Source organism: Peromyscus eremicus, chromosome 6 (assembly GCF_949786415.1).
Source record: "Peromyscus eremicus chromosome 6, PerEre_H2_v1, whole genome shotgun sequence".
Classification (NCBI taxonomy): domain Eukaryota; kingdom Metazoa; phylum Chordata; class Mammalia; order Rodentia; family Cricetidae; genus Peromyscus; species Peromyscus eremicus.
The window spans coordinates 79,741,740-79,769,246 of record NC_081421.1 but is presented as its reverse complement, the minus strand read 5'-3'; the positions used below and the strand labels follow the sequence as shown (position 1 = coordinate 79,769,246).

General features: G+C 38.1%; 1 protein-coding gene across 1 annotated transcript in view; it reads right to left on the bottom strand.

Annotated features, from left to right (window-relative positions):
- Lrif1 (ligand dependent nuclear receptor interacting factor 1) overlaps positions 1-27,039 on the bottom strand; it is an 84,372-nt gene extending 57,333 nt beyond the window's left edge. Inside the window, exon 1 of the mRNA XM_059266057.1 lies at positions 26,888-27,039. Coding sequence (XP_059122040.1) covers positions 26,888-26,932 — 45 coding nt within the window. The 5' untranslated portion in view covers positions 26,933-27,039. The remainder of the gene's footprint in view (positions 1-26,887) is intronic.
- Positions 27,040-27,507: the final 468 nt, after the last annotated feature.

The following is a 27,507-nucleotide window of genomic DNA, read 5'->3' as shown; positions in this document are numbered from 1 at the left end:
CCTACAGCTGATAAACTCCTTCAGTAATATGGCAGGATACAATTTTAGTGCACAAAGGTCAGTAGCCCTCCTATATATAAATGATAAATGAGCTGAGAAAGAAATAAGAGAAACATCACTCTTTACAATATCCACAAATAATATAAAATACCCTGGAGTAACTCTAACTAAGCAAGTCAAAGATCTCTATGATAAGAACTTTATGTCTCTGAAGGAAGAAATTGAAGAAGATAACTGAAAATGGAAAGATCTTCCATGCTCATGGATAGGTAGGATTAACATAGTAAAAATGGCAATCTTACCAAAAGCAATGTACAGATTCAATGCAATCCACATCAAAATCCCAACACAATTATTCACAGACATGGAAAGAACAATACTTAACTTCATATGAAAAAAAAAAAAACAACTCAGGATAGCTAAAAGAATCCTGTATAATAAAGCAACCTCTGGTGGCATCACCATCCCTGATCTCAAGCTCTACTATAGAGCTATAGTAATAATAATAGCTTGGTACTGGCATTAAAGCCAATATGTGGACCAATGGAATAGAACTGAAGACCCTGACATTAATCCACACACCTATGAACAACTGATTTTTGACAAAGAAGCCAAAACTGTACCATGGGGAAAAAAAGCATTTTCAACAAATGGTGCTGGCATACGGATATCAACATGTAGAAAATTACAAATAGATTCATATGTGTTGCCATGCACAAAACTCAAGTAGGTTATTATATAAAATGAATAGAGAATTTCTTAATAATAAAAATTAAAGAAAAAGCTTTGTAAACCAGATGTTCATGTACAGAACAATAAAGCCAGACCCTTACTGTGTTATTAGTATTTCATCACTGTGACAAACTACTTGAAAAATACAACTTAAAGAAAGGAAGATTTGTTTTGGTTTACAATATCAGAGGTTTCAGTCCAAAGTCACTTGGATAATTACTCTAGATGCTTTTAGTTCTAAGTCAAGGCACAGCATCAGGACAGAAGAGTGTCATAGAGGACAAATGATCACCTTAATAGGTTTCCTGGGCCCACGCTGCTTCTTAGGGTGACTTCCTGATACTTGGAAGAGAAGAGGCCCAAGGATTAAATGATAGAAAATACAGGGGTTTCCCTTCACCCGAGCCATATGCATACAGTAGGAGTCCTCATAACATGGGTCTCCATCAGCAGTGGCACCAGAAATCTACACTGGAAAATGCATTCATGGCATTAGTGTCTCTTCCTTTAAATGCACTCTGATTTTTAAGCATCAAACATTTCAGAGAAAGCATGGCATTTTAACTTTCTAGCTTAAATTGTGCTTAACAAAATGCTATGTCTAAATGAGAGAGAATAGTATCATCATTGTAACCAACTATTTCTCTAATCGCCTGGAGTAAGTTTCTTGGCTGATGAGATAATAAACAGAAAAGCAGCCATGAAGGGCACATGCTGAACACAGCAAGAAAGGATATAGCCTAGACTCACCAGCTCTTCTCCAAATCCAGATTCTGGCACTGAAATCCAGCATCTGGAGACATAAGTTCTCAGAAGGTCAGGCAATTCAGAAAAAGTACCATATGGAGGGAAGGTTATAGAAAAATTCTCAAGAAAGATCTTTGCAAATAGTTCTGTGAATGTTATGGGACATTATGGGTATTCCAGGAACAAGACATTTGGAAATTTTTTTTTTTTTTTGGTTTTTCGAGACAGCGTTTCTCTGTGCAGCTTTGCGCCTTTCCTGGAACTCACTTGGTAGTCCAGGCTGGCCTCGAACTCATAGAGATCCGCCTGGCTCTGCCTCCCGAGTGCTGGGATTAAAGGCGTGCGCCACCACCGCCCGGCCTGACATTTGGAAATTTTACACTAAGACTAGGTTTTTGTTTCTAAACTGCAGGGCTTTGGGATTGATTTTGCAGACCATTTCTGCACTATCCTGTAGCAGGAATCTTAAAAGTTCTTACTAATAAAATCAAACCCGAGGCAGGTATTGGGGTGAAGCTGGAAGATCAGAGAGACAGAACAAGCCACAGCTATCTCACCTTGCCAATTCCTCACCTGGTCCTGTTTCCTCAGACTGGAAGCTTCTGTGTCCTCATCCCAATGGCTCTCAGCTGAACTGCTGCTAGAAGCCTGAATGCTTAACCAGCCAAATGATTAACCAGCCAAATGCTGCTAGTTTCTGGTCCTCAACGCCTTGTAAACCTTTCTGCTTTCTACGACCACTCCCTGGGATTAAAGGCTGCTTTCTGGGATTAAAGGCTTGAGTCACCATGCCTGGCTGTTTCCAATGCGGCCTTGAACTCACAGAGATCCAGAGGGATTTCTGTCTCTAGAATGCTAGGATTAAAGGCGTGTGCTACCACTGCCTAACCTCTATGTTTAATATTGTGGCTTTTCTGTTCTCTGACCCCAGATAAGTTTATTAGGATACACAATATTTTGGGGAACACAATACCACCATACTATCCATCTGAAGTGTTCTCTTCATGTGTTATTTTCCATCATTAAATTGAGATAAGTCAACTTACATAGAGAATAGTCTCATCTGGCCTCATGGTTTTATGCCAGGGTAACTTAGTCCTATTGATCTGGGCATGGGAGTTTACAATATATCATAGTAGAATGCATGAGTAGACCTAGTCATGGCAGCTGGGAAACAGGATGCATGAGAAAGGAAGGGAACATGGCTCTCAAATCGCTTTAAAGGAATGCCATCATTGACCTAAGTTACTTGCATTAGGCACCAGTTCCTAAAGGTTCCACCACAACCTAACAGTCCTACTGCCATGTTACATGGACTTTAGCAATATTCTAGATCAAACTCTGCCTTTTGCCATCTTGTCTTTCCTGAGCCTACATCTGTCTCTTAGCACACACAATGACTGTCTAATTTCCCCTGTACATGGCAATAAAAAAGTCTCTAAAGTTTGTTTTCTGAAAATGTAGAAGAGGAACAATGAATGAGGAAAAGAGACACTAGCCCATTAAATTCTCTGTAAGTCATTTCAGCCATAGGGAAAGTAACATAACTCTAGGGATACAGAAAATAGAAAAGCTCTTCCCATTTTTTGTGCATTTCTGTGATCAGAAGCAGCAGTTAGAACCAAAATCCTTGTTATTTGAAGGACAGGTTCCTTTTCTTCTGCTGGCTTCAACAAGCCATGTGCTATTTGCTCCTGGACCTTGCGAGCAGTTGTCTGCCATGGGTCTAAGAGTAAGGGTTAGGTAGCTGCTAATATACTGATGTATTAAAAGATTAAATGGGCAAGGTGGTGGTGCACACCTTTAATCCCAGCACTTGGGAGGTAGAGGGAGGTGGATCTGTGAGTTCCAGACCAACGTGGTCTACAGAGTGAGTTCTATTACATCCAGAACCAACCACAGAAACCCTGTATCAAACCCCTAAACAAACCAAAACCAAAACCAAATTCCACAAACCCCCAAAGCAAAACAACCAAACACTACATGACAGTTTTCAGTTAGACTAGAATCTCAAAATAAATGCATGAGCAAGATACTATTGGTAAAAAATCCCACCCACCCTCTAAGATTGCAACTGTTCCCTGAGACAGAGACAGCTTGGACTAAGCGGCGAATCTCTATCCTCATATGTGAACACCCCAACCCCTAGGCTTTGGCCCAGGGGCACAACCCTGCATCCCTACACCACCACCCATTGCAGTCCCAGTTTGAGGCCAGTTGGCAGGCAGACCTACTGCAGACAGGTCAGACTACCATCATCCTGCATCAGACCCTGTAACCCACAAGCCCCACACTCCCAACCCACCCACACCAAGATTGCACCTACTCCCTGAAACAGAGCCCACAAGCACCAATTGGACTAAGAGTTGCTCCATGAGACAAAGAGTCCATCAACAGCAATTAGACCAAGAGCTCCCACTGGACCAAGAGTATTGATCAGATCAAGAAAGGCTCCCTCAGACACAGACACTACTTGCAACAAGTGGAGAAAGAGATGGGTAGACGCCAGTGCAAAAATACAGTAAACAACATAAAAACCAATATGGCTCCATCAAAATCTACATCAGCAAGAGCTGAACACAGAAGACACAGAAGAAATCGACCTTTAAAATGACCCTAAGAAGATGATAGAGAACTTTAAAGAGCAAATGAAAAATTCCCTTAAAGAATTTGTGGAAAAGTCAAACAAAAAGTGGGAAGAAATCAATAAATCCCTTAAAGAAAACCAAGAGAAAGCAATTAAACAAGTGAGGGAAACAGTTCAAGATTTGAAAACTTAAATTGACACAATAAAGAAGACACAAATTGAGGTAATACTGGAATTGGAAAATCTGAGTAAACAAACAGGAACTACAGATGCAAGCATAGCCAACAGAATGCAAGAGATAGAAGAGTGGATCTCTGGTGTTGAAGCTACGAAAGAGGAAATAGATTCATCAGTCAATGAAAACACTAAAGCCAATAAAGTCATGACCAAAATGTCCAGGAAATTTGGGACACCATGAAAATACCAAACCTAAGAATAATAGGGACAGAATAAGGAGAAGAACACCACCTCAAAGGCACAGAAAATATATTCAACAATATCATAGAAGAAAACTTTCCCAACCTAAAGAAGGAAATGCCTATAAAGATACAAGAAGGTTACAGAACACCAAATAGACTGGATCCAAAAAAAAGTACCCTTGCCACATAATAATCAAACCACTAAACATACAGAATAAAGAAAAAATATTAAGAGCTGCAAAGGAAAAAGGCCAAGTAACATATAAAGGCAGACCCATAAGAATAACACCTGACTCCTCAATGGAGACTCTAAAAGCCAGAACATCCTGGACAGACCTTATGCAGACACTAAGTGACCATGGATGCCAACCCTGACTATTATACCCAGCAAAACTTTCAATCAAAAAAAACTTTCAAGTAAACAAAATATTCCATGATAAAACCAGATTCAAACAATATCTTTCCAAGAACCCAGCCCTACAGAAAGCACTAGAAGGAAAAATCCAACCTAAGGAAGTTAGATACACCCATGAAAACACAGGCAATGGATAGTCAGTCCCACACCAACAAATACCAAAGAACAGAAACATACAACACTACCACCCCAAAATAACAGGAATTAACAATCACTGGTCATTAATATTTATTAATATCAATGGATTCAATTCACCTGTAAAAAGACACAGGCTAACAGAATGGATACAAAAACAAGATCCATTCTTCTCCTGCATACAAGAAACACATCTCAACTTCAAAGACAGACACTATCACAGAATAAAAGGCTGGGAAAAGACTTTCCAATCAGATGGACTTAAGAAGCAAGCTGGTGTAGCTATCCTAATATCTAATAAAATAGCCTTCAAACTAAAATCAACTGAAAGAGATCGGGAAGGAGATTACATATTACATGGAAAATCTGACAAGATGAAGTCTCAATTCTGAATATTTATGCCCCAAATACAAGGGCACCTACATTTGTAAAAGAAACATTACTAAAGCTTAAATTGCACATCAAACCACATACACTAGTAGTGGAAGACTTCAACACCCCACTCTCACCAATGGACAGGTCTGCCAGACAGAAACTTTACAGAGAAATAAGGTAACTAACAGACATGATGACTCAAAATGACTTAATAGATATCTACAGAATATTCCACCCCAACAAAAGAAGATACATTCTTCTCAACACCAAAATCTTCTTCTTCTCCAAAATCAACCACATGCTTGGTCAGAAAGCAAATCTCAATAGATACAAAAAAATGAAATATCCTCCTGTATCTTATCAGACCACATGACTTAAAGTTAGATTTCAACAACAACAAAAATTACAGAAAGCCTGCAATCTCATGGAAACTGAATAATGCCCAATTGAATCACCAATGGATCAAGAAAGAAATAAAGAAAGAAATTAAAGATTTCTTAGAATTGAATGAAACCGAAAACGAATGTAAAACATACCCAAACTTATGGGACACTACGGAAGCAGTGCTAAGAGGAAAACTTGTAGCACTAAATGCCCACATAAAGAAGTTGGAGAAATCTCACACTAGCAACTTAACAGCACACCTGAAAGCTCTAGAACAAAAAGAAGCAAATTCACACAGGAGAAACAAACCCCAGTAAATAATCAAATTGAGGACTGAAATCAATGAAATAGAAACAAAAAGAACAAAAATAAAAAGAATCAATGAAACTAAGAGTTGGTTCTTTGAGAAAATCAACAAGATAGACAATCCCTTATCTAAATTAACCAAAAGGCCGAGAGAGAGCATTCAAATTAACAAAATCAGAAATGAAAAGGGAAACATAACAACAATGAGGAAATCCAGAGAATCATCAGGTCATATTTCAGAAACCACATATTCGGAAAATCTGAAAGAAATGGAAAATTTTCTGGATAGGTACCACATACCAAGTTAAATCAAGACCATATAAACTATTTACATAGACCAATAACCCCTAAAGAAATAGAAACAGTCATTAAAAATCTCCCAACAACAACAACAAAAAGAAGCCCAGGACCAGATTGTTTCAGCACAGAATTCTACCAGATTTTCAAAGAAGAGTTAATACCAATACTCTTCAAATTGTTCCACACAATAAAAACAGAAGAAACATTACCAAACTCTTTTTATGAGGCCACAGTTACCCGAATACCCAAACCACGCAAAAATGAAACAAAGAAAGAGAATTACAGACCAATCTCCCTCATGAACATTGATGCAAAAATACTCAATAAAATACTGGCTAACCAAATCCAAGAACACATCAAAAAAATTATCCACCATGACCAAATATGCTTCATCCCAGGGATGCAAGGATGGTTCAACATATGAAAATCTGTCAATGTAATATATTATATAAACAAACTCAAAGAAAATGATCACATGATCATTCTCATTAGCTGCTGAAAAAAGCCTATGACAAAATCCAACACCCCTTCATGATAAAGGTTCTAGAGATCAGGAATACAAGGATCATACCTAAACATAATAATGGCAATTTACAGCAAGCCAAGAGCCAACATCAAATTAAATGGAGAGAAACTCAAAAAATCAATTCCACTAAAATCAGGAACAAGACAAGGCTGTGCACTCTCCCCATACTTATTCAACATAGTACTTGAAGTTCTAGGTAGAGCAATAAGACAACAAAAGGAGATCAAATTGGAAAGGAAGAAGTCAAAATTTCACTATTTGCAGATGATATGATAGTATACATAAGTGATCCCAAAAATTCAACCAGGGAACTTCTACAGCTGATGAACTCCTTCAGTAAGGTGGTGGGATACAGATTAACTAGAAAAAAATCAGTAGCCCTCCTATATACAAATGATAAATGGGCTGAGAAAGAAAGCAGAGAAACATCACTCTTTACAGTAGCCACAAATAATATAAAATACCCTGGAGTAACTCTAACTAAGCAAGTCAAAGACCTGTATGGTAAGAACTTTAAGCCTCTGAAGAAAGAAATTGAAGAAGATATCAGAAAATGGAAAGATCTCCCATTGTCATGGATAGGTAGAATTAACACAGTAAAAAAATGGCAATCTTACCAAAAGCAATCTACAGATTCAATGTAATCCCCATCAAAATCCCAACACAATTCTTCACAGACTTTGAAAGAACAATACACAACTTTATATGGAAAAATAAAAAACCTAGGATAGCTGAAAGAATCCTGTATAATAAAGCAACCTCTGGAGGCATCATGATCCCTGACCTCAAGCTCTTCTATAGATCTGTAGTAATAAAAAACAGCTTGGTACTGGCATAAAAACCAACACGTGGACCAATGGAACTGCATCGAAGACCCTGACATTAATCCACACACCTATGAACATATGATTTTGACAAAAAGCCAAAACTGTACCATGGAAAAAAGAAAGCATCTTCAACAAATGGTGCTGGCATAACTGCATGCCAACATGTAGAAGAAGATTGCAAATAGATCCATATCTGTCACCAAGCACAAAACTCAAGTCCAAGTGGATCAAAGACCTCAACATAAACCAGTTACACTGAACTTGATAGAATAGAAAGTAGGAAGTAGTCTTGAAGAATTGGCACAGGAGACCCCTTCCTAAATATAACACCAGTAGCACCAACACTGAGAGCAATTAATAAATGAGACCTTCTGAAACTGAGAAGCTTTTGTAGAGGAAAGGACATGGTCAATAAGACCAAATGTCAGTCTACAGAGTGGGAAAAGATCTTCACCAACCCCACGTCTGTCAGAGGGCTGATCTCCAAAATATATAAAGAACTCAAAAAGCTAGATTTCAAAATACTGAACAATCCAATTAATAAAATGGGCTACAGAGCTTAACAGAGAATTCTCAACAGAAGAATCTCAAATGGCTGAAAGACATTTAAGGAATTGCTCAACATCCTTAGTCATCAGGGAAATGCAAATCAAAATGACACTGAGATACTATCTTACACCTGTCAGAATGGCTAAGATCAAAAATACCCAAGACAGCTTATGTTGGAGAGGATGTGGAAAAAGGGGAACACTCCTCCATTGTTGGTGGGAATGCAAACTTACAGCCACTCTGGAAATGAGTATAGCAGTTTCTCAGAAAATTGAGAATAAGTCTTCCTCAAGACCCAGCTATACCACTCTTGGGCATATACCCAAGGAATGCTCAATCTTACCACAAGGACACATGCTCAACTCTGTTCATATCAGCATTGTTTTTTATTTTTTTATTTTATAATTTAATTTAATTTTACATATCAGCCAAGGATTCCCCGTCCTCCCTCCTCCTGCCTCCCGCCCTCTCCCCATCCTACCCCCCATTCCCATCTCCTCCAGGTCAAGGACTCCCCTGGGGATTCAGCTCAGCCTGGTAGATTCAGTCAAGGCAGGTCCAGTCCCCTCCTCCCTTCACCCAGGCTGAGCAAAGTGTCCCTGCATAGGCCCCAGGCTCCAAATAGCCAGCTCATGCACTAAGGACAGGTCCCGGTTCCACTGCCTGGGGGACTCCCAAACAGTTCAAGCTAATCAACTGTCTCACTTATCCAGAGGGCCTGATCTAGTTGGGTGCTCCTCAGCTATTGGTTCATAGTTCATGAGTTTCTACTAGTTTGGCTATTTGTCCCTGCGCTTTTTCCAATCACGGTCTCAACAATTCTTGCTCATACAATTCCTCCTCTTTCTTGCCAATTAGACTCCTGGAGCTCAAACAATGACATTACGAGGTTTGCAGGCAAATGAATAGAACTAGAAAACATCATCCTCAGTGAGGTAACCCAGACTCAGAAGGACAAACATAGTATGTACTCACTCATAAGTGGATACTATATGTGAGAGAAGGGATGGCCAGACTGCAACCCACAGCTTCAGAGAGGCTAGCTAGCAGGGAAAGACCCTAGGAGGGACACATGGATGGCCCAGTGAAGGAGAAGTGGATTAGATCTCCATGAGTGGACTGGGAATGGGAGGGGTGGCAGAGGGCAAGGAGTAGGGCATGAGAACCTAGAGAAATGGGAGGGTCGAGCTGGAACAGGCACAGAGTGGCAGGGCATGGATGGAGATACCATGATAGATAAGGAAATCATGGGAATAGGAAGAGTCAGGGTGCCGGGGAGGCTCTCAGGAATCCACAAGGATGACCCCACCTTGGACTGCTGGCAGTGGTCTAGAGGGTGCCTGAACTAGTCTACTTTGGTGAAAGGTCTAGTGAATACCCTAAGGTCATCACAGAGCCTTTGTCCAGTGACTGATGGAGGCAGATGCAGAGATCCACAGCCAGGCACCAGGCTGAGCTCAGGGAATACAATTGATGAGAGAGAGGAGGGATTCTGCAGGTGGGGGATGTCAAGATCATGATGGGAAGTCATGCAGAAATGACTGGCCACACTGGTGGAAACCCATGAACTGTAGACTAGTGGCTGTGGAGTCTGAATGGGACTGGACTGGGCCCTCTGGATATGACAGAGGTTTGGCTTGAACTGTCAGGTGGCACCTAGACATTGGGATCTGGATCCATCCCTGGTGCATGGGCAGGCTTTCAGGAGCCCAGTGCAGGTGGTGTGACACATTGTGCAGCCTTGGTGCAGTGGGGAGGACCTTGGACTTGCCTAGGTTCAGTGTGCTCGGCTCTGCTGACTCTCCGTGGGAGACTGATTTGGGGAATGTGGGGATGTGGGGTGGCTTGGGAGGGAGGGATGGAGATGGGAGGAGGGAGGAGATGGGATTTGTGGGTGGTATGTAGAGTGAGTAGAAAAATTCTTAATAAAGAAAAATGGGGGAAAAAGATTCTATTGGTGCAATTGTTATCTAGCTAGAGAGGTAGATACCTATTGTTTAATATTTTTTCATTTGCTTTCTAATCATGCATCTTCCCAGAAACCACCTCTACAATTTAATTTTATATATGAATCTTGCATATTGTAACTTCATTAAACTCACTTATCAGTTCGACTACTTTTCTAGTCTTCACCATAGTCTTGACTGCTTGTGCTTGATTTGCTGAACTGAAACAGACCTTATTGTCTTGCTTCAGATTTTAGATGGAAACTTGCAGTCTCTCACCACTAACTATAAGGTTAGCCAATTTGTTAATTTTGTATTTGCTTTAAAAAAAATAAGTGCCAGTTTTCTTCTAGTTGATGTAGGTATCTTCTTTCATGAAAGTTTTGAATTTTTCCAAATGCTTTTTCTATGTATGTTGAGGTAGATGATAATGTGAACTTGTTTTCCTAATGGTGTGCTAGATTTATTTACTTTCAGATATTAAATCATCCATATATTATTGCAATAAGCACCTCTCAGTCATGATATCCAGTTCATTTAGTTGATCGCTTTTTTACATGCTTTTTCTTTTTTCATTTTTTCAAGACAAGGTTTCTCTGTAGCTTTGGAGTCTGTTCTGGAACTTGCTTTGTAGACCAGGCTGGTCTCAAATTCACAGAAATCTACCTGTCTCTGCCTCTAAGTACTGGTATTACTGGTGGTGCACACCACCACTGCCTGGCTTGACATGCTTTATATAGATTTTTGTACTATAATCATAAGAGATTTGGTGTGGATGTCTCTTTTGATGTCTGGTCTGATTTGATTATCATAGTAAAATTTTGATTTCACACCTAGTGGCAAAGAAGTAAGTAGTGTTCTCCATATTTTCCTTTTAGGAAGATTTTGTGAAAAATCTATGTTAACTTCTTTTAGAAAGTTTTCTAGACTGCATAAGAAAACTTTCTACAACTGGAAAATGTCCTTCTTTACTTCTAGCAACATGGTTTCTTACAGACTTAATTGGTTGCCAGTTGCATGGAGTCATTTTCAATGTCTTAACTTCCAACATTTTTGTTCTTTTGAATACAAACTGCATCTCTTATACACAGCATGTAGTTGGATCATTTTTTCTAGCATGGCATTTTTTTCTTCAATTTGCTTACTACCCATTCACATTTGATATTATTAGCTTTGTAATTGGTTTATTTACCTGCCATTTGCCTTTTGTTTTCTATGTGCACCAAACTTTTTGATACTCTATCTCTCTACCACTGCTTTCTTTTGCAATGAGTGATTTTTCTCAGTTAGTTTCCATATGTAAACATGTGTGAATGCCCATTTAATTTTAGTTTCAACTCTTCTTAAAGAAGCCCATTCCAGCTTTTCTTTGGCACATCAAAAATGCCTGCATCACCATTCTTGCATTTTAGGGCCATGATTGAGTAAAAGTTTACTTGAACACAATCACTACAAAATTATTCTGATAACCAAGAAGCATGGGCATCTTTGAACTTATAGCCCTCTTATCTTGGCCTCCTGAGTGCTAATTTTACATGTGTGGTGCCATAGCCACCTGAAGAAGATTATATTCTTCTGCTACATTTGCCCCTCTAAGTTTTGAAATTTCATTTCACATATCTTGGTGCAACTAAGGATTTCTCACATTCCTCTGAGGTCCTCTTCATTCCTTGTTCTTCATTCTCTTTTAAACTATTATTTGGCTTTTCTGTTTAATGATTCATATTCAGTTCCTCATATTCTTTCTTCTTCTAGTTAATCGTCCCCTGCCTTCAAATTTCAGTTATTGCACTTTTTAGTTCCATCAAAATATTTGAGAATTTTTATTTCTATTCTGGATCTGATGCAAACCCATCTAGTCTTGAATGTGAGAAAGAGTAATCAGTGTACTGATCTTCCAATGCACCTTACTTAAGGCAGAGATTATGTTGTAGGGCTGAGAAGCAGAAGAGAGGATCCATGATTTAACTTCACTCATGCAGAATTTACCTGCACTAGCAGGTAGCTAGAGGCAAGACGCAAAGAGCTTACTTCATCTGTGAGCTACTATAGCATGTATTTTGTAGTATCTTTTTCATTTAAAAAGACTCTCCTCTCTCTCTCTCTCTCTCTCTCTCTCTCTCTCTCTCTCTCTGTGTGTGTGTGTGTGTATGTGTGTGTGAGTGTGTGTGTGTGTATACAAGTTTTTGACTGAATTGTGTTTTATAGAAGGTAAATTTATGACATAATCTTGGTTATTAAAGGCTATATCTAAGCAAAGCTTTGAATGTTTCACTTAGTTTCTTCTGTTTACATTGAAATGTGAAGAGACAGAAAATTGGAGGACCCATTATGTGAAAAGGAATCAGGACTTAAAGATTAAAAAAAAATTCAGTGTTTTATACATGTTGAGAAAGTATGTTCAGGAAAGAATGGGATAGTTCTGGCCAAAGATTACATCTGGATAGAGATTATCCATGGATTGAATCAACCATCTCAGCTGGAGCCAAGTATGCACTTGGGATTACAACAGCAGAAATGATGCTTTGTAGACTAAAAGGCTCAGGCCATACAACGAGGTTTCCAGACTTCTTGTTTGGAAATACAAGAGTTTACTATAGAACTAGTCAAATGAATATATTCATATTAGGGAAAAATAAACATAAAGACAATTTAAAGATCTTTGGGTCCTACCACAGACCCATAACCTGTGGCCTTAGGACCTAGAATTGTTAACTACTGACTAGGAAACTAGAGCTATCTCCTCTATGTCAGCAGACCAGACTAGTTCCTACAAAGAACCAGAGGGGAGGAGCCACTATAAAGATCCATGGAGGTGGCAGAGTGTAAGGAGCTCTGGTGATATTTTATTTGTGCTTTAATAAATAAAGTTTGCCTGGAGATTGGGGTGGGAGGGAGAGGAAAGGCTAGCCATTTTAAGTAAACAAAGATGTCCGGCAACACACGCCCTTAATCTTGTCACTTAGCAGGCAGGATCTCTGTGTGTTCAAGGCCACACTAGGAAACAGAGCCAAGCTTGGTGACACACACCTTTAATCCCAGTACCAACCATAGAGAACTGGATGTCTGTACAGACAGACAGACAATGACAGAGCTGTGTAGCAAGAGGAAGTGAGGTAGCTGGGCTAAGAGCCAATGAGAGAGCAGAAAAGCAAGGCATATAAGCCTGGGTAGACAGGAAGTCATGCTCCTTGGAAGCTGCTGTGTTGGTGAGGTGAGGTTAGCTTGTGGCTTTCCGTATTTCCCTGATCTCTCTAAGGCTTTAACTCAAATTTCTGGCCCCATGTTTTTTATTTATACGACCATTTAGAAATTTGGCTACAAGGAGCCATGTAGGTTTGGGGTGCTGACTAGTTTTATGTCAACTAGACACAAGCTAGAGTCACTTGAGAGGAGGGTGCCTCACTAGAGAAATGTCTCAGTAAGATCAGGCTATAGGAAGACCTTTAGAGCATTTTCTTAATTATTAATCTATGTGGGAAGGACCAAACCATTGTGGGTGGTAGCACTCCTGGGCAGGTGGTCCTGGGTTCTATAAGAATGAAGGCTGAGCAAGCTCTGGCGGCGGGGGCGGGAGGAGGGGGGAGTAATGCCAGTAAGTAGCATCATTCCATAGCCTCTGTATCAGCTCCTGGTACAGAGCTTCCTGCCCTGTTTGAATTTTTATCCTGACTTCCTTCGATGATGAACTGTGATGTGGAAGCCTAAGCCAAATAAATCCTTTCCTCTCCAAATTGTTTTAGTCTCGGTGTTTCATCATAGCAATAGTAACCCAAACTAAGACTTGTTGCGAAGACACAGTTTCATGGGTATGGCACTGCCATTTCACTAGGATAAGATGGCAGAATATCAATACAAAGAGGATGATTTCTTAGTCTTAAGTTCTAATGGAATTTGTCTTGCCAGGTTTGGGTTTGTTGGGGATATATCATGCTTTTTTATTTCCAATTTCTCCACTTTGGAATTTATGTCCTATCATTGTATTGTGAATATATACAGCTTACCTGTTTCACAGAATTACAGCATGAGATTGTTCCAATGATAAATGACACTTTATTTTAGGATGTTAAGACCTGTATTATCAGCTAAAATATTACCTCTTTTGGAAAAAAAAATGTGTGGTGGTAAAAAACAATGTGTACTCCATAGTGTGATGGTTAGTTTTTGTCAATTTCAAACAAACTTGAATCACTTGGGAAGAGGGAACCTCAAGTGAAGAACTAGACCCATCATATTTGCCTATGGGCATGTTTGTGGGAGCATTTTATTCATTGCTGATTGATGTAGATGGGCCCAACCCACTTTGGGTAGTGCCATCCCCAGCAGGGGGGACTGAGTTAAGAAAATTAGCTAAAAAGGTAATAGAGTGAACTATAAGGAGGTCTCTGCTTCAGTTTCTGCCACAGGCTCCTGCCTTGATTTTCCCCAACAGTGGATTGTTATCTGGAAGCTTAAGACAAATAAACCTTTTCCTATTACAAGTTAATTTTGGTCAGTATTTAATCACAGAAACAAAATGCAAACTAAAACACACAGCTACAGTATTATATAGATTGTGTGGTTTCCATGATTATGTTGTTAAATTCTCAAGTATCTGATGATTTTTGACTTGATATTCTACTAATGAAAATGGGATATTGAAATTCCCTACTATCATGTATATAGACCAATTTATCCCTTTATGTCCAGTAGTTTGTTTTTTTTTTAAATTGGGTACATCAATATTCAATGAATATATAATTGTTACATCTTATTGGGAGACTGTTTCTTGTATTAATATATAGTAGCTTTGCCTCATCTAATTTGTTTTAAGTATACTTTATAACATATAAGTCATGTCAGTTTTCTCATTGCTGAGACAAATTACTTCGTAAGAATCAACTTAAAAGTGGAAGAATATATTTGAGGCTACAGTCTATCGTGGTAGGAAAGACATTGTATTAGGGACAAGTATTGTTTGTAGCAGCAAAGCATGAGGCTACTTCCTTGTATCTGAGAGGAAACAGAATGCAGGTGCTTATCTGGCTTTCCTCTTTCCCTTTGTTTATTTATTTTGGTGTTTTTCGAGACAGGGTTTCTCTGTGTAGCTCTGGCGCCTTCCCTTAGAGCTCACTTTGTAGACCAGGCTGGCCTCAAACTCATAGACATCTGCCTGGCTCTGCTTCTGAGTGCTGGGATTAAAGATATGTGCCATCACGGCCTGGCTTCTTCTTTCCCTTTGATTCAGTCTGGGCTACCAGCTCATGGGACAGTGCCACTCACATTCAGGGTGGGTCTTCCCTTCTCAGTTAATCTATTCTATTACTGTTCTCACAGACAAGCCCACAAACAAAATTCCCCTTGGTAATTCTAAATCTAGGCAAGTTGACAAAAAAAAAAAAAGAGTAGCCATTATAGAAGTATTTTTGTCAGATACTTTTTTGAAAAAAAAAATCTGTCAAAATGTTTGCTTAGAATTTGTATGCCAAGGTTCTACTTTTAGTCTCTGTGCCTTTGCCAGCAACATGTAGTTTCTTGTAGACAGCGAACAGTTGGATTTTGTATTTTAATTTACCCAGCCAGTCTGTGTCTTTTAAGTGAAGAGCAAAGACAATTTATATTTAGCAGTATTATTGAGAGCTATGTGTTAATTCATGTTTTTTTTTTAATTTTGCCTTTTTGTCCTTTTTGCTGGTTGATTCAATTACTCTCTGTTCTTTTCTTTCTCCCCTATTCACCTAAGAGCTTGGCTGGTTTACTGAACTGAATATGTTTGATTCTTTCCTATTTTTTATTAGTTCTACTAATTCCATGAAATTAGTTTTTCCTGGACTCTTTTGCTTATGCCTATCTTCCTGCCCCCACTGGTTTGTATAATTCATTTAAGTATCTTCAGCAGTTGTTGGTTTAGTGGTCATGTCTTCAGTTCATGCTTATACCTTGGGTTATACCTCTTTTGGTTTTAAAAGCTGATTTTGCTGGATACAGCAATCTTGGCTGACAGTTATTTACTTTAATGTGCTGAAATAACTCATTCCTTATTTCTTGACTTTTGTGGTTTCTGCTGAGAAACCCTGTTTGTAACTAGACATTTTTGTCTTATAGCTTTCAATATTCTTTCTTAGCTCTGTACTTGTGATGTTTTAACTTTAGTCTGATATGAACAAGTTATTTTCTAGTCATGTTCATTTGGTGTTATAATTGACTTAGGTACTAAAGTGTTCATATATCTTCCTAGACTCACTGAACAGAATTCTCTATGTCATCAGTTTTTATTTTAGCTTTTCGTCTATACCAAGGATTTGGGGGTGTATGGTCTCTTTATGTGTTTCAGAGTTGTTGAAAATTCCGTAGTCATGATTTTTCTTTATTGTTGTCTGAATAAAATAATTCATTGTCATTTTCTCTTATTGACACTTTTGATGATGAGCAATTTCTTCACCTTTTCATTTATTTCCAAGATGGCTAAATAGTCGTTTTTCTTCTTTCTTCTTCTCTACCATCACTATCTCTGAGGAATTTCTCATGCAAATCCTGTATTGACATCTTTTGCTTTATTCAGTGTTTGTTTGAATCCGTTTGAGGACACTGAACATTTTCAAATTGAACTTTTGATTATTTGTCCAATAATTCAAAAATATTAATACCTTTGCATTCAGTTATGGAGGAGTTATAAAATTTTGAGAGTCAAAATGCTTGCTTCTCATTGTTTTGTTGTTTCTATATTATTTATGTATGTGCTGAGGCAGATACTTCCTCTTCATTATATATGTGGTTTTCTCAGTGGCAAACTTTTCTCTTGTAGTCTCATTCCCCACTACCACTTAGTGGAGAAAAAGCATAAGATGGCAATATTAACAATATTTTTAACTATATATTTCAATATAATAAACAAAATACACAAAATTGAATCAATGGGTTTTAATCCAATAAAAAACATAAAGAAGCTAGAGGACTTACAAGAGAAACTAATTTTTTTATTAGGGAATATAAAATGTTAGTAATAAGAAGTGGGGATGAGAAAAGAAAAAGAGAAGAAGAAATGAAGGTATGAGAAATAAAAATGCAGAGGAATAAAACAGCATAATAATTACAAAGCAAAGTAGAACAATTGAAAAGACTACTGATATTTCTTTCTTGCTGAAAAAAAAAAGATGGAGATGCCTTTTTTTTCCAGGCTTATGTGGGTCAAATGGGTGTTAAGTCACTTACTTACTCTCTTCTGTGAAGTCCAAACACATTAAACAGGTTAGTTCAGAAACAGCTATTTGCAGGCTGCTCTCTATCCTGCCTTCCCTTTGGAAGTATACACATTATTATGACTGCTGGTAGGCTGAATTCTTGCTAATGTTCTTCAGATATAGGTCCATCAATATAGCAAATTTGGAAGCTGCCATCATGCTGTTCCAAACAACTGAACCCAAGCCCTACCAGTTAACTGTCCTCTGATGCCAGAGGCACTCTGCCAGTGTATGCCTAGGTGTAAGGAATGTCCAAGTAATAACTGTTTCCACCAAATGTCTCCATGTCTCTTGGAGTGTGGAAAGCAGGCAAACAAGAAGACAATCTGGGATGAGATATGGGTCATGAATTATCCTATGCACCCTGGCCATTCCAGTCTCTGTCCTAGTCATCCACTGTATTCATGCACAGCTAGTCTGACATGGGTGGAACTTTGGCTGAGCTGCAAATTCCAAATGCCTGTGCCACCTGCTTCCCTATGTAGTGAAGCCACTACCTACTACCACATGGATCTGTGTCCCTAGGCCTGTGTCCAAGTCACAGACAGTTTCCTGGGCCTACACTGGTACCCAGCGTGGTCACACAGGCAGTAGAGAGGAAAGATCTTTGGTGCTTGGAAACACAAAATGCAGAAGCTTGTGCTACCCTCAGCTGAAAGGCTTAATAATAATACTTCTCTTAATGTAGCTAAGAGCAGTGGTGAATATACTTTGAAGTATGAAGGGACAGGGTGTGCTTTCTCTGGTGTCTGCTTGTTGCACAGATGACAAATGTTCCACATTAAATTACATTTTCAGAGGGTCCGATTGTGTGTCTGTGCAATGTTGCAAGGCTTTACTTCCCTCTGAAAGGTTTACATTATTTATCATTTTACTTTCCTCTGAATATTAATGCTCATTATTTCCACTATAAACATTTGCATTAATATTTATGGCCTATAAATAGCTACTATTTAACTTTTATACTCCTGTACCTTTCTAAGTCACCCATCTTTTCCTTTAATTGTGTACCTGATGCTTATTTTCACACTCAGGGAGATTCATAAAAGTTCTGGGTGTTTCTAATCTACAAATTTCTGAAAGGTATTAATAATCCTCAAAGACCTATTAATTTCCCACTTAGTTCTCCACTACTGGAGGATTAATCACCTCTCACCACATTGGACTGATCAACTTTCTCACACATAAACTTTTGAAGAACAAACTATATCAAAAGCATATCAGAAGATTTAACATTTTATATGTGAAATTAATAACATATTTGGATTATATAAATACACATTCACAACTAAAAAGATAATGAGGCAAACCAATGATCATGTTAGCAATATTGGCATAATCCTTTTGGTAAATTAATGATTAATGTTAGGTACCAGCTTGACTGGGTAAAGGGATTTCCAGATAGATGGCAAAACATTTCTGGGAGTGTCTGTAAGATTATTTCATAAAGAGATGAACATTTCAATTTGTGGACTGAATAAAAATACCATTCTTACTTAGGAGAAGAGCATCACCCAATCCATTTAGGGTCCAAATGGGACAAAAAGATACAAAAAAGGCAATTTATCCCCAGTTCAGTTATAATTCTCTTGTCTTCAAACAGGGATGTCCTGGTTGTTGGTCTTTTGGACTCAGTGAATCATACTACTGACTGTCCTGATTCTTCAGTTGGTAAACAGTGTATAGTAGAAGTCCTAAATATCCACAATTGCTTGAGTCAATCTTAGAGATAGAGATAAAGAGAGAGTTTTATAGATGTGAAAAATGATAGAACTATTCATTTGCTCTCTAGCTTTTTGTCTGATTATAGTAGCTATTCCTCCTAAATATTCTTCTACTGTAATACTGCTATCTACCACAAAATCCACACCAGAGTTAAGGCAATGCTGGTACATTGCCCTCAAGTCTTCAAGACTATGAGATAAATAAACAAACGTTTTTTTCCAAAGTTAGTATACCTCAAAAATTTTATGACAGTGATACAAAACAGATTAAACACATCTATTACCTTGAACTTCAAAGCATTTACAAAAGCCCTTTTCTGTAAATGGAAAGGCATTTCTAAAAAATGCTTTTTTCTTCATTCCTGTCCATAATGCTCACCAGAAGAAATTTGCTTTCAAATAACAAGAACAGCAATATACTTTCATGATTCTTCAGCACTATATTACAATTTAATTTGGTAAGATTTTAAAAGTGTATTTATTAGATCCATCTAACCGTCTGTCTGTCTATCTATCTATCTATCTATCTATCTATCTATCTATCTATCTATTTATCTATCTATCTATCTACCTATCTATCTATGTGTGTGAGAGGGGTGTAGCTGGAAGTTTTTCTGTGTCCCACCCAGTCCACAGCTGCTCAGACCCAAGTAAACACACAGAGGCTAATATTATTTTTAAACTATGGCCATGGCAGGCCTCTTACTAGCTAGCTCTTACATCTTAAATTAATCCATTTCTATAAATCTATACTTTGCCAAGTGGCTTGTGGCTTACTGGAACTTTACATCTTGCTTCTCATGGCAGCAGCTGGCAGCATCTCCTCTGCTCTTTTTTCTCTTCCTGTCTGGTTGGATTTCCTGCTTGCCTCTAAGCTGCCTTGCCATAGGCCAAACGGCTTTATTTATCAACCATTCAGAGCAACATATATTCACAGCATACAGAAAGACATTCCCATCATTTCCCCTTTTCTCCCTATTCAAACGGAAGGTTTTAACTTTCACATAGGCCGGGCGGTGGTGGCGCACGCCTTTAATCCCAGCACTCGGGAGGCAGAGCCAGGCGGATCTCTGTGAGTTCGAGGCCAGCCTGGGCTACCAAGTGAGTCCCAGGAAAGGCGCAAAGCTACACAGAGAAACCCTGTCTCGAAAAATCGGAAAAAAAAAAACTTTCACATAGTAAAATTACATATAACAAAAGAGTTATCAAGCAAGAATTATAGCTACAATACCTACTCTATTTGTATTCAGCAAAAATTAAAGATATCCTATCTATCCTATATTTGTGAGTCTAAAGTTTCATATCTAATTTATCTTTTATCATAACCAAAGAAAATTATAACTATCTAGTCTTCAACTACATCAAAGACCTCAGAAGGACATAATATTACCTAAGTAAAGAGGATGTGCATTGTAAGCAACTTCCAAAAATCTGGAATGACAGAGACAGCTGGCTGCCTGGACAGTCACCTAAAGTTCTTCTGCATTGTTGGGGCATCCATTTTCAGCTCATAGGCCTAAAGTCTCTCAATCGTTTTTCTCTGTGTCCAGTGGAATATCTGGCAGTTTCTTCTGTGAAGCAGGAACCTGAAGGACCATCTTGCCTTGAAAAGTTTAGTGGTCACCTTCCTATGGATCCTGAATGTCCAGTTTGTATAACATACTGTCAATCAGTCGACACAAGGGCATTTTTTTGCCCAGTGGCTAACTTTTGCCACAAAGAAAGCTAATTCCATAATGCGTTTCTTCAATGCCCATTATCTTTTGTGAAGTAGATTGGTGCTGCCAGGAGCAGATGTGTCTCATTGTCCAGAAAGTTTAAGCTTTTAAAACATTTTAAATGCCATATTCTGTAGATCTTTGAAGTGTTTGAAGATTACCTACCTAATTGAATTATATCTATGTATACCTAGAAAACTTAGCATGACTATAAGTTTGTCTATCATAGAAGACTAATTATTAATCTGTATTTCTTAATTATCCCTTAAAATTTAAAGGAGCTGCACAAACATAATACCTTAAACAAGAGGAGAAATATGCATACGGTCTAACAAAATTAACTTTCAATTTGTATCAATAAACTAAAATCTATATTAATGTAAAACATTTTAAACAAGTTGCTCTTTAAAAGTTGGTTCAACAGTCCATCCTTTTATCCTATCCTATCTATATCCTGTATTTCCATTTCAGAGGGGGAACACGCACATGCCTCAGCAATGCATGTATGGAGGTCAGAGGGCAACTTTTGTAAGTCAGTTCTCTCCTTTTACCATGTTGGGCCCAGAGGTTGAAGTAGAGTTCTAAGGCTTGGCAACAGTCACCTTTATCTGCTGAGCAATTTGAACCATCTCACAAGGCAAAGTTGCACAGATTATAATACCCTTTTCCTTCTACAAGATATCACAATGGTCCACTATATTGGACCTAGTGGGCACAAAGTAATGACTACTCTAGATATATTGGTGAGACATTTTAATGTCATATATTGGGAAATATATCAAAGTAAACTCCCGAAGCTTTTTAACTCCATGAAATTTCTAGATTTCTGGAACTCTGATGAATAAATCATTTAATATGGTTCTCCATATAACCAAGGAAGAGCCACTACAACTCTTATTATGCCTATTTAGATTTTAAAGGCAACATATTTCTCATTGGGTGCATTACCCTGGCCTGTCATTTACCGAGGGACTAAAATAGCTACTAGCTTTGAGCAGTGCTTAGAGTTGGTCTTTGATTGAGTACTCTCAGGTTGATAGAACAACAGAAATTCATTTCTTACAGTTCTAGAAACTGAAAAATCTAAGAACAAGTCTTACTCGCTGTCTAGTTAGGCCTACTTCCTGGTAAACAGATTCTGTTGTTCTTGTTTTGTTTTTTTTTGTTTGTTTGTTTGTTTTGTTTTTATTATAATTTCAACCAGCAAAGAGAAGGACTAGCTAGATCTCTGGAATCTCTTTTATAAGAGCACAGACCCCAATTATGAATGTTCTGCACTAATTGCCTAATCACCTTCCCCAACTTCCACTTCAAACACTGTACCAATGGATTTAAACATATTATTTTGAGGGATGGGTCACAAACATTTTTAGCAATCTTCTGCAGCAGATGCAAGTTGATGTGCAAACTTTTACCAGTAGAGCTATGGTATCAAAAAAAAAAAAAAAAAAAAAAAAAAAAAAAACCTAGTAGTGTTTAAAGTTTCACTGGCAAACAGAAATGCTGCCAGAAACCTCAGGAAGGCTTTGTAAGATAAATTGCAATTCAGGCTTTTAGGATTTCTGCAATCTTTGCCTGATACCCACTGTAATTTTAAGAAATAGCTCTTGGATTTTTTTTTTTTTTTTTTTTTAAGATTTATTTATTTATTATGTATACAGCATGTATGACCAGAAGAGGGAGCCAGATCTCATTAGGTGGCTGTGAGCCACCATGTGGTTGCTGGAAATTGAACTCAGGACCTCTGGAAGAGCAGTCAGTGCTCTTAACCTCTGAGCCATCTCTCCAGCCCAGCTCTTGGATTTTTATTGTGTCAACAAGCTACCATGTGATCTGACAACTTACAGTAATTGGGTATATCTGATATACAAAGCCATAAAATTCTAAGCCATAAAATTCTAATTACTAAATACAAATGTAAATTGAGACATGATCAATCCCAATCAGTTAATAGTTGATAGTTAAACATGAGAGTAGCATAAATACTCATGGTTCCCACTTCCATAATCTGACTTTCTTCTCCCAGGTGCACCTGTGATCTCACAGGGGGTTCCCTATGATCAACTCTCAGAGGAAAAGAAAGCTCAAGCCTCCTTTATATAGTGTAGTTCTATAGAGAGAGGGAAACGAGAGAGGGAGGAAGGGATGGATGGAGGGAGGGAGAGAGAGAGAGAGAGAGAGAGAGAGAGAGAGAGAGAGAATCTGCAGGTACCAGTTAAGATTTGAGAGCTACAAATTTATAATCCCTTTACAGGATATTCCTGAAAGACAGGAGTGAATGGGCTGAACTTTGAACAATCTACCTTGTGCACTTTGCTTAAATGTAGAAATGGATAGATAAGGAATTATATAATGATTCATAGATTAAATCCAGTTATATGGATTAAATCCAATTATTTGGATTCGTTGTCAGGTACTTGGAAGAAATGGAATTGGAAAATTGATGGCAAAACACCAGAGGAAAAGGTATGGGGATAGAGATACCCAAATGACCATAAATATAAATTTAGTGTAAAAATTGAAAAGCTCTGAGCAGAAGTCTCAGTATACATGCTTTAGTTTATTTCTAAATCAGTTACAATTTAGACTGGATAATTTATGAAGACTAAAATTCCCTGTAATTCCAGAAGCTAAGAAGTTGAAGATCAATGTGGCAAAACTTTGTTATCTGATGAAGGCTGTTGTCTAATTCCAAAGTGGAATTTTGCTCTTACGCCCTCACATGGAGGTGTGTGGAAGAACAAGTCTTTTGGGAAGGCAGAGAGCTCACAACACTCGAAAGCCCCTACTTAATAGTATCACATTGGGTCTTAGTTTTTCAGGTATGAATTGTGAGGGAACACAGATCTTTCAAATCATTGCATCTGGATCATAAGCAAATGAAAAGATTCCTATCACCATGGAATTAATAAGTTAAAACAAAATTACATATTACTTTACACCTATTACAATGGTCCAAAATCAAATGGCTAACACAAATGATACTGAAAATATGGAGAAATACTAGTAGTATGCATACAAAATTTACATTCACTTTAGAATAAAGTTTAACATGGATTCAAGGTTTGGGTTTTTTTTTTTTGCCAACCTAAACATACCACTCAAAAATCACTCTTCTGAAAAAAAAAATTAAAAAATCATTTTTCTGGGTATTTACATAAGCAGATTGAAAACTTGCATCTACAAGCCATGTAGCAGTTTCCTCTGAGATTAAAAGTCTCTATCATGCAGGGAAATTCCTGAAGACATAGGATGTGGAAAGGAAGGTAAAATAATAGGATACTTTAAGACAGGATATTTACAAGGTAAATCCACAGGGTGTTCCAAGAGGAATGGAAATGTTTATTCTCCAGAGAAGCTCTTAAACTCAGAAAGTAAATAACTTAAAGTTAGTTTCAGGAAGTCCATGAAGCTGATCAGATTCACTAATCACCTCTTTCCCTAAGCGTATACAAGTAGTTAAGATTCCTGAAAGCCACTTTCAGACAAATGGAGCTGCCTAGAAAAGGTTCAGATGGGCAAAGCTGCCTGGAAGTGTCAGAGACCAGCCTGGCTTCCTGGAGGCAGCAGAGAGCAACCCAGCAGCCTGGAAAAGGTTCGGATCATCTGAGCTACCTGGAACTTGAGCTGCCTATTGGCTGTGCAGTGTGCTCCAGCTTTCCAGCCTTCATAAGCTGTCACCTGTGTTGAGGTAGGCTTTTGTTGATGCTTCTGTCCTTGAGTCATTTTCCTCTTGTGAGCAATCCCACACCCATACTCCTGTAAGTAACCCTAATGAAATTCACTGCTTCACCAAGCTGGACTTTTGTTCTTTGATCTGTTATTAGTTCCCTATCTGCTATACATTTAGGTCTCTGAATGAGTAGACATTTGTTCATGACTTCCCAGGAATAATGTCAAACAATACCACACAAAAACTTGAGTACATACTTTTATAGTAACTTTACTTGTAATTGACAAAACTCCGAAGCAGCCAGGATGTGTTCCAATAGGCAAATGACCAAAAATTTATGATACTGTCATATGATGGAATTGTTAAAATAATTCAATTATAATATTCAATTATAAAGAGTCATGGAGGAATCAAATAGATATTGTTAGCTGGAGGCTACCTGAAAGCCTGTGTACTGCGTAATTCCAACTATGTGAAATGCTGATAAAGGCAAAATTACAAAGGCCTTAAAACAACTGTGAATGCCATGCTCAACAGAAAGGAAGAATGAATAAGTAGGGCATAGAAAATTTTAGGGCAATGAAACAATTATACTGTATGATTTTGTAAAGTAAATATACATGTTACTTACCCTTATAAACGTAAATATGTTCACAGATTGGTCAAAATCCACAGCACATATAACACCAAGAGTAACCTTTTTGAATGCAACATCATTGGCTTATCAATTGCAACAAATAGAAACAGGAATATAAGATGCTCACAATAAGGGAGAAGATATTGGAGGTGAGGGGGTACATGAAATGTTTCCACTTTCCTGTGTCTCTAAAACTACTTAAAAATGAACTATTCATTTTAAAAAGTGATAGAATACCTCTCAAGAAGTACATGAAGAGTCAATTAAATCAATTAAAGTTTTGTGTTGATTATACATTTTTATTTATCCACAATGTTGTGAAACAATGCTCTCTATCTAATTCCAAAATATTTTCACCAATAGGCAACCACCTTTTACCCTTCTTCCAAGCTCTCAGCAATCACTGATCTCCATTCTACTTCAGTGGAATAAGCTATACTAGATAGTGCATATATACTAAAACTGATGTCATATGTTTTGTGTCTGCCTAATCTTCTTAGCATTGTGCTTCTGATTTCAGGTAGTTGTAGCATGTACCAATACACCATTCTTCTTATATATTACACTTTCCTAATGCACTTCACCTGATGATGGACATTCAGATTGTTTCACTTTGGAAATGCTGCTGCTATGAACAGACTTGTGAAAAACTTTGTTTGGGAACCTGTTTTCAGCCAGACATGGTGGTGTACACCTGCAACCTTAGCACAAGAACATGGAGGCAAGAGGATCTGAAGTTTGCGGTTATGTTTGAGTATATAGAAAGTTCAAGACCAACTTGAGCAACACAAAACTTAGTCTACACAAAAACATACATAGAAGTAACATTATATAAACTGAATGGTTATATTTGCACATAATATATATCATACAAAAACAATTAGTTGAAAAAGAGGCCATGAATTTGGAGAGTGGAGAGGGGTATATGGGTGGGCTTAGAAGGAAGAAAGAGGAGGGAAATGTTGTAACTGTATTCTCAAAAATAAAAATAAAAGCAAGCAGGCAAGAACTCTGTTTTTATGTCTCTGGAACTGCTGGGTCATACGGTAAATTTGTCATTTATTTTTTGTGAAACTGCTAACCTGTTTCCAATAGTAGATATATAATTTATGATCTTAGCCAAAATGTATAACTGTTCAAATTCTTTCCCATGCTTGCCAATAGCTGCTGTTGTGCAATATTTTAAAATTATAGTCATCCTAGTGAGTAAAAACTGTCTATGTGTGGTATTAATTACATTTTCCTATGACTAAGTATTTTGTTTTCATCTGTTTATTATTTATGTAATTTCTGAGGAGAAATGTCCACTAACATCCTTTGTCCATTTATGACTTGGCATTTAAATGTTATGTAGTTATTCATATTTCCATTGACACAGTAATTGTATGTGTATGGGGCACAATGTGATATTTCAATACATTATGCAATGTGCAATAATCAGAGCAACTGGCTTATCTTCTCTTCAGACATTCATCGTTTCTGTATAGTAGGACATTCAAAATAGTTTCTGTTAACTGATTTTTATTTATTTATTTATTTTGCCTTGGCAATAGATTAAGACACACGCTTTTCCACAGGAGGTTCTCTTGACCAATGAAGATCCGAGAGCCTCCGATGCTCACTCTAGCTGCACAGACAGCTGGTCCTTCAGTGCAAGCGGTACTCACCGGCCTCTTGTCTGCCCTGCTCCTTGCGCGGGTCCCGCCAGCCATGACAGCCAAGCAATACAAAGTGCTCTGGGGAGTGAGCTCCGGATCTAAAGACCTACGACCGCAGGCGTACCGAGTTCCCAGGGGGCAGTCCTCTGGCTAGCACCTGAGCCTGCTACTGTAGCCTCGGCTGTGACGTCAAGGCCGGAAACTGTGGTTCCCGCGAGACAGCAGCTGAAGTCGGTTGCCCGGGAAACACGCATAAGTAGATGACTGGTTTGGGATGGAGGCGGAGACATCCTTGAGGTCTCTGCAGCCAAACCTTTCAGCCCCGGAGCTGGAACAGAATCTGAGCCCCGATGCAGTCTCTAAGTCAGCCAGGTGGGGGCAGTTTTGAGACGTAATCATAGAACAATCATTTAACTTTGTGAAACTGATTTTTTTTTTTCACTTAGTAAGTTGGAAAAGGTGAGCAAATACAAAGTAGCTTTCTTTTTAGACTCATCTAATTATATTTTATATCTAAATTACTAACAATTTATCTACATGTACCTTATGATTAGGTTTTATTTCTCTACACATGTACCTTAAAAACTTTTCAAAAACAAAAGAACAAAACGTGGTTGAAGATGTAAATT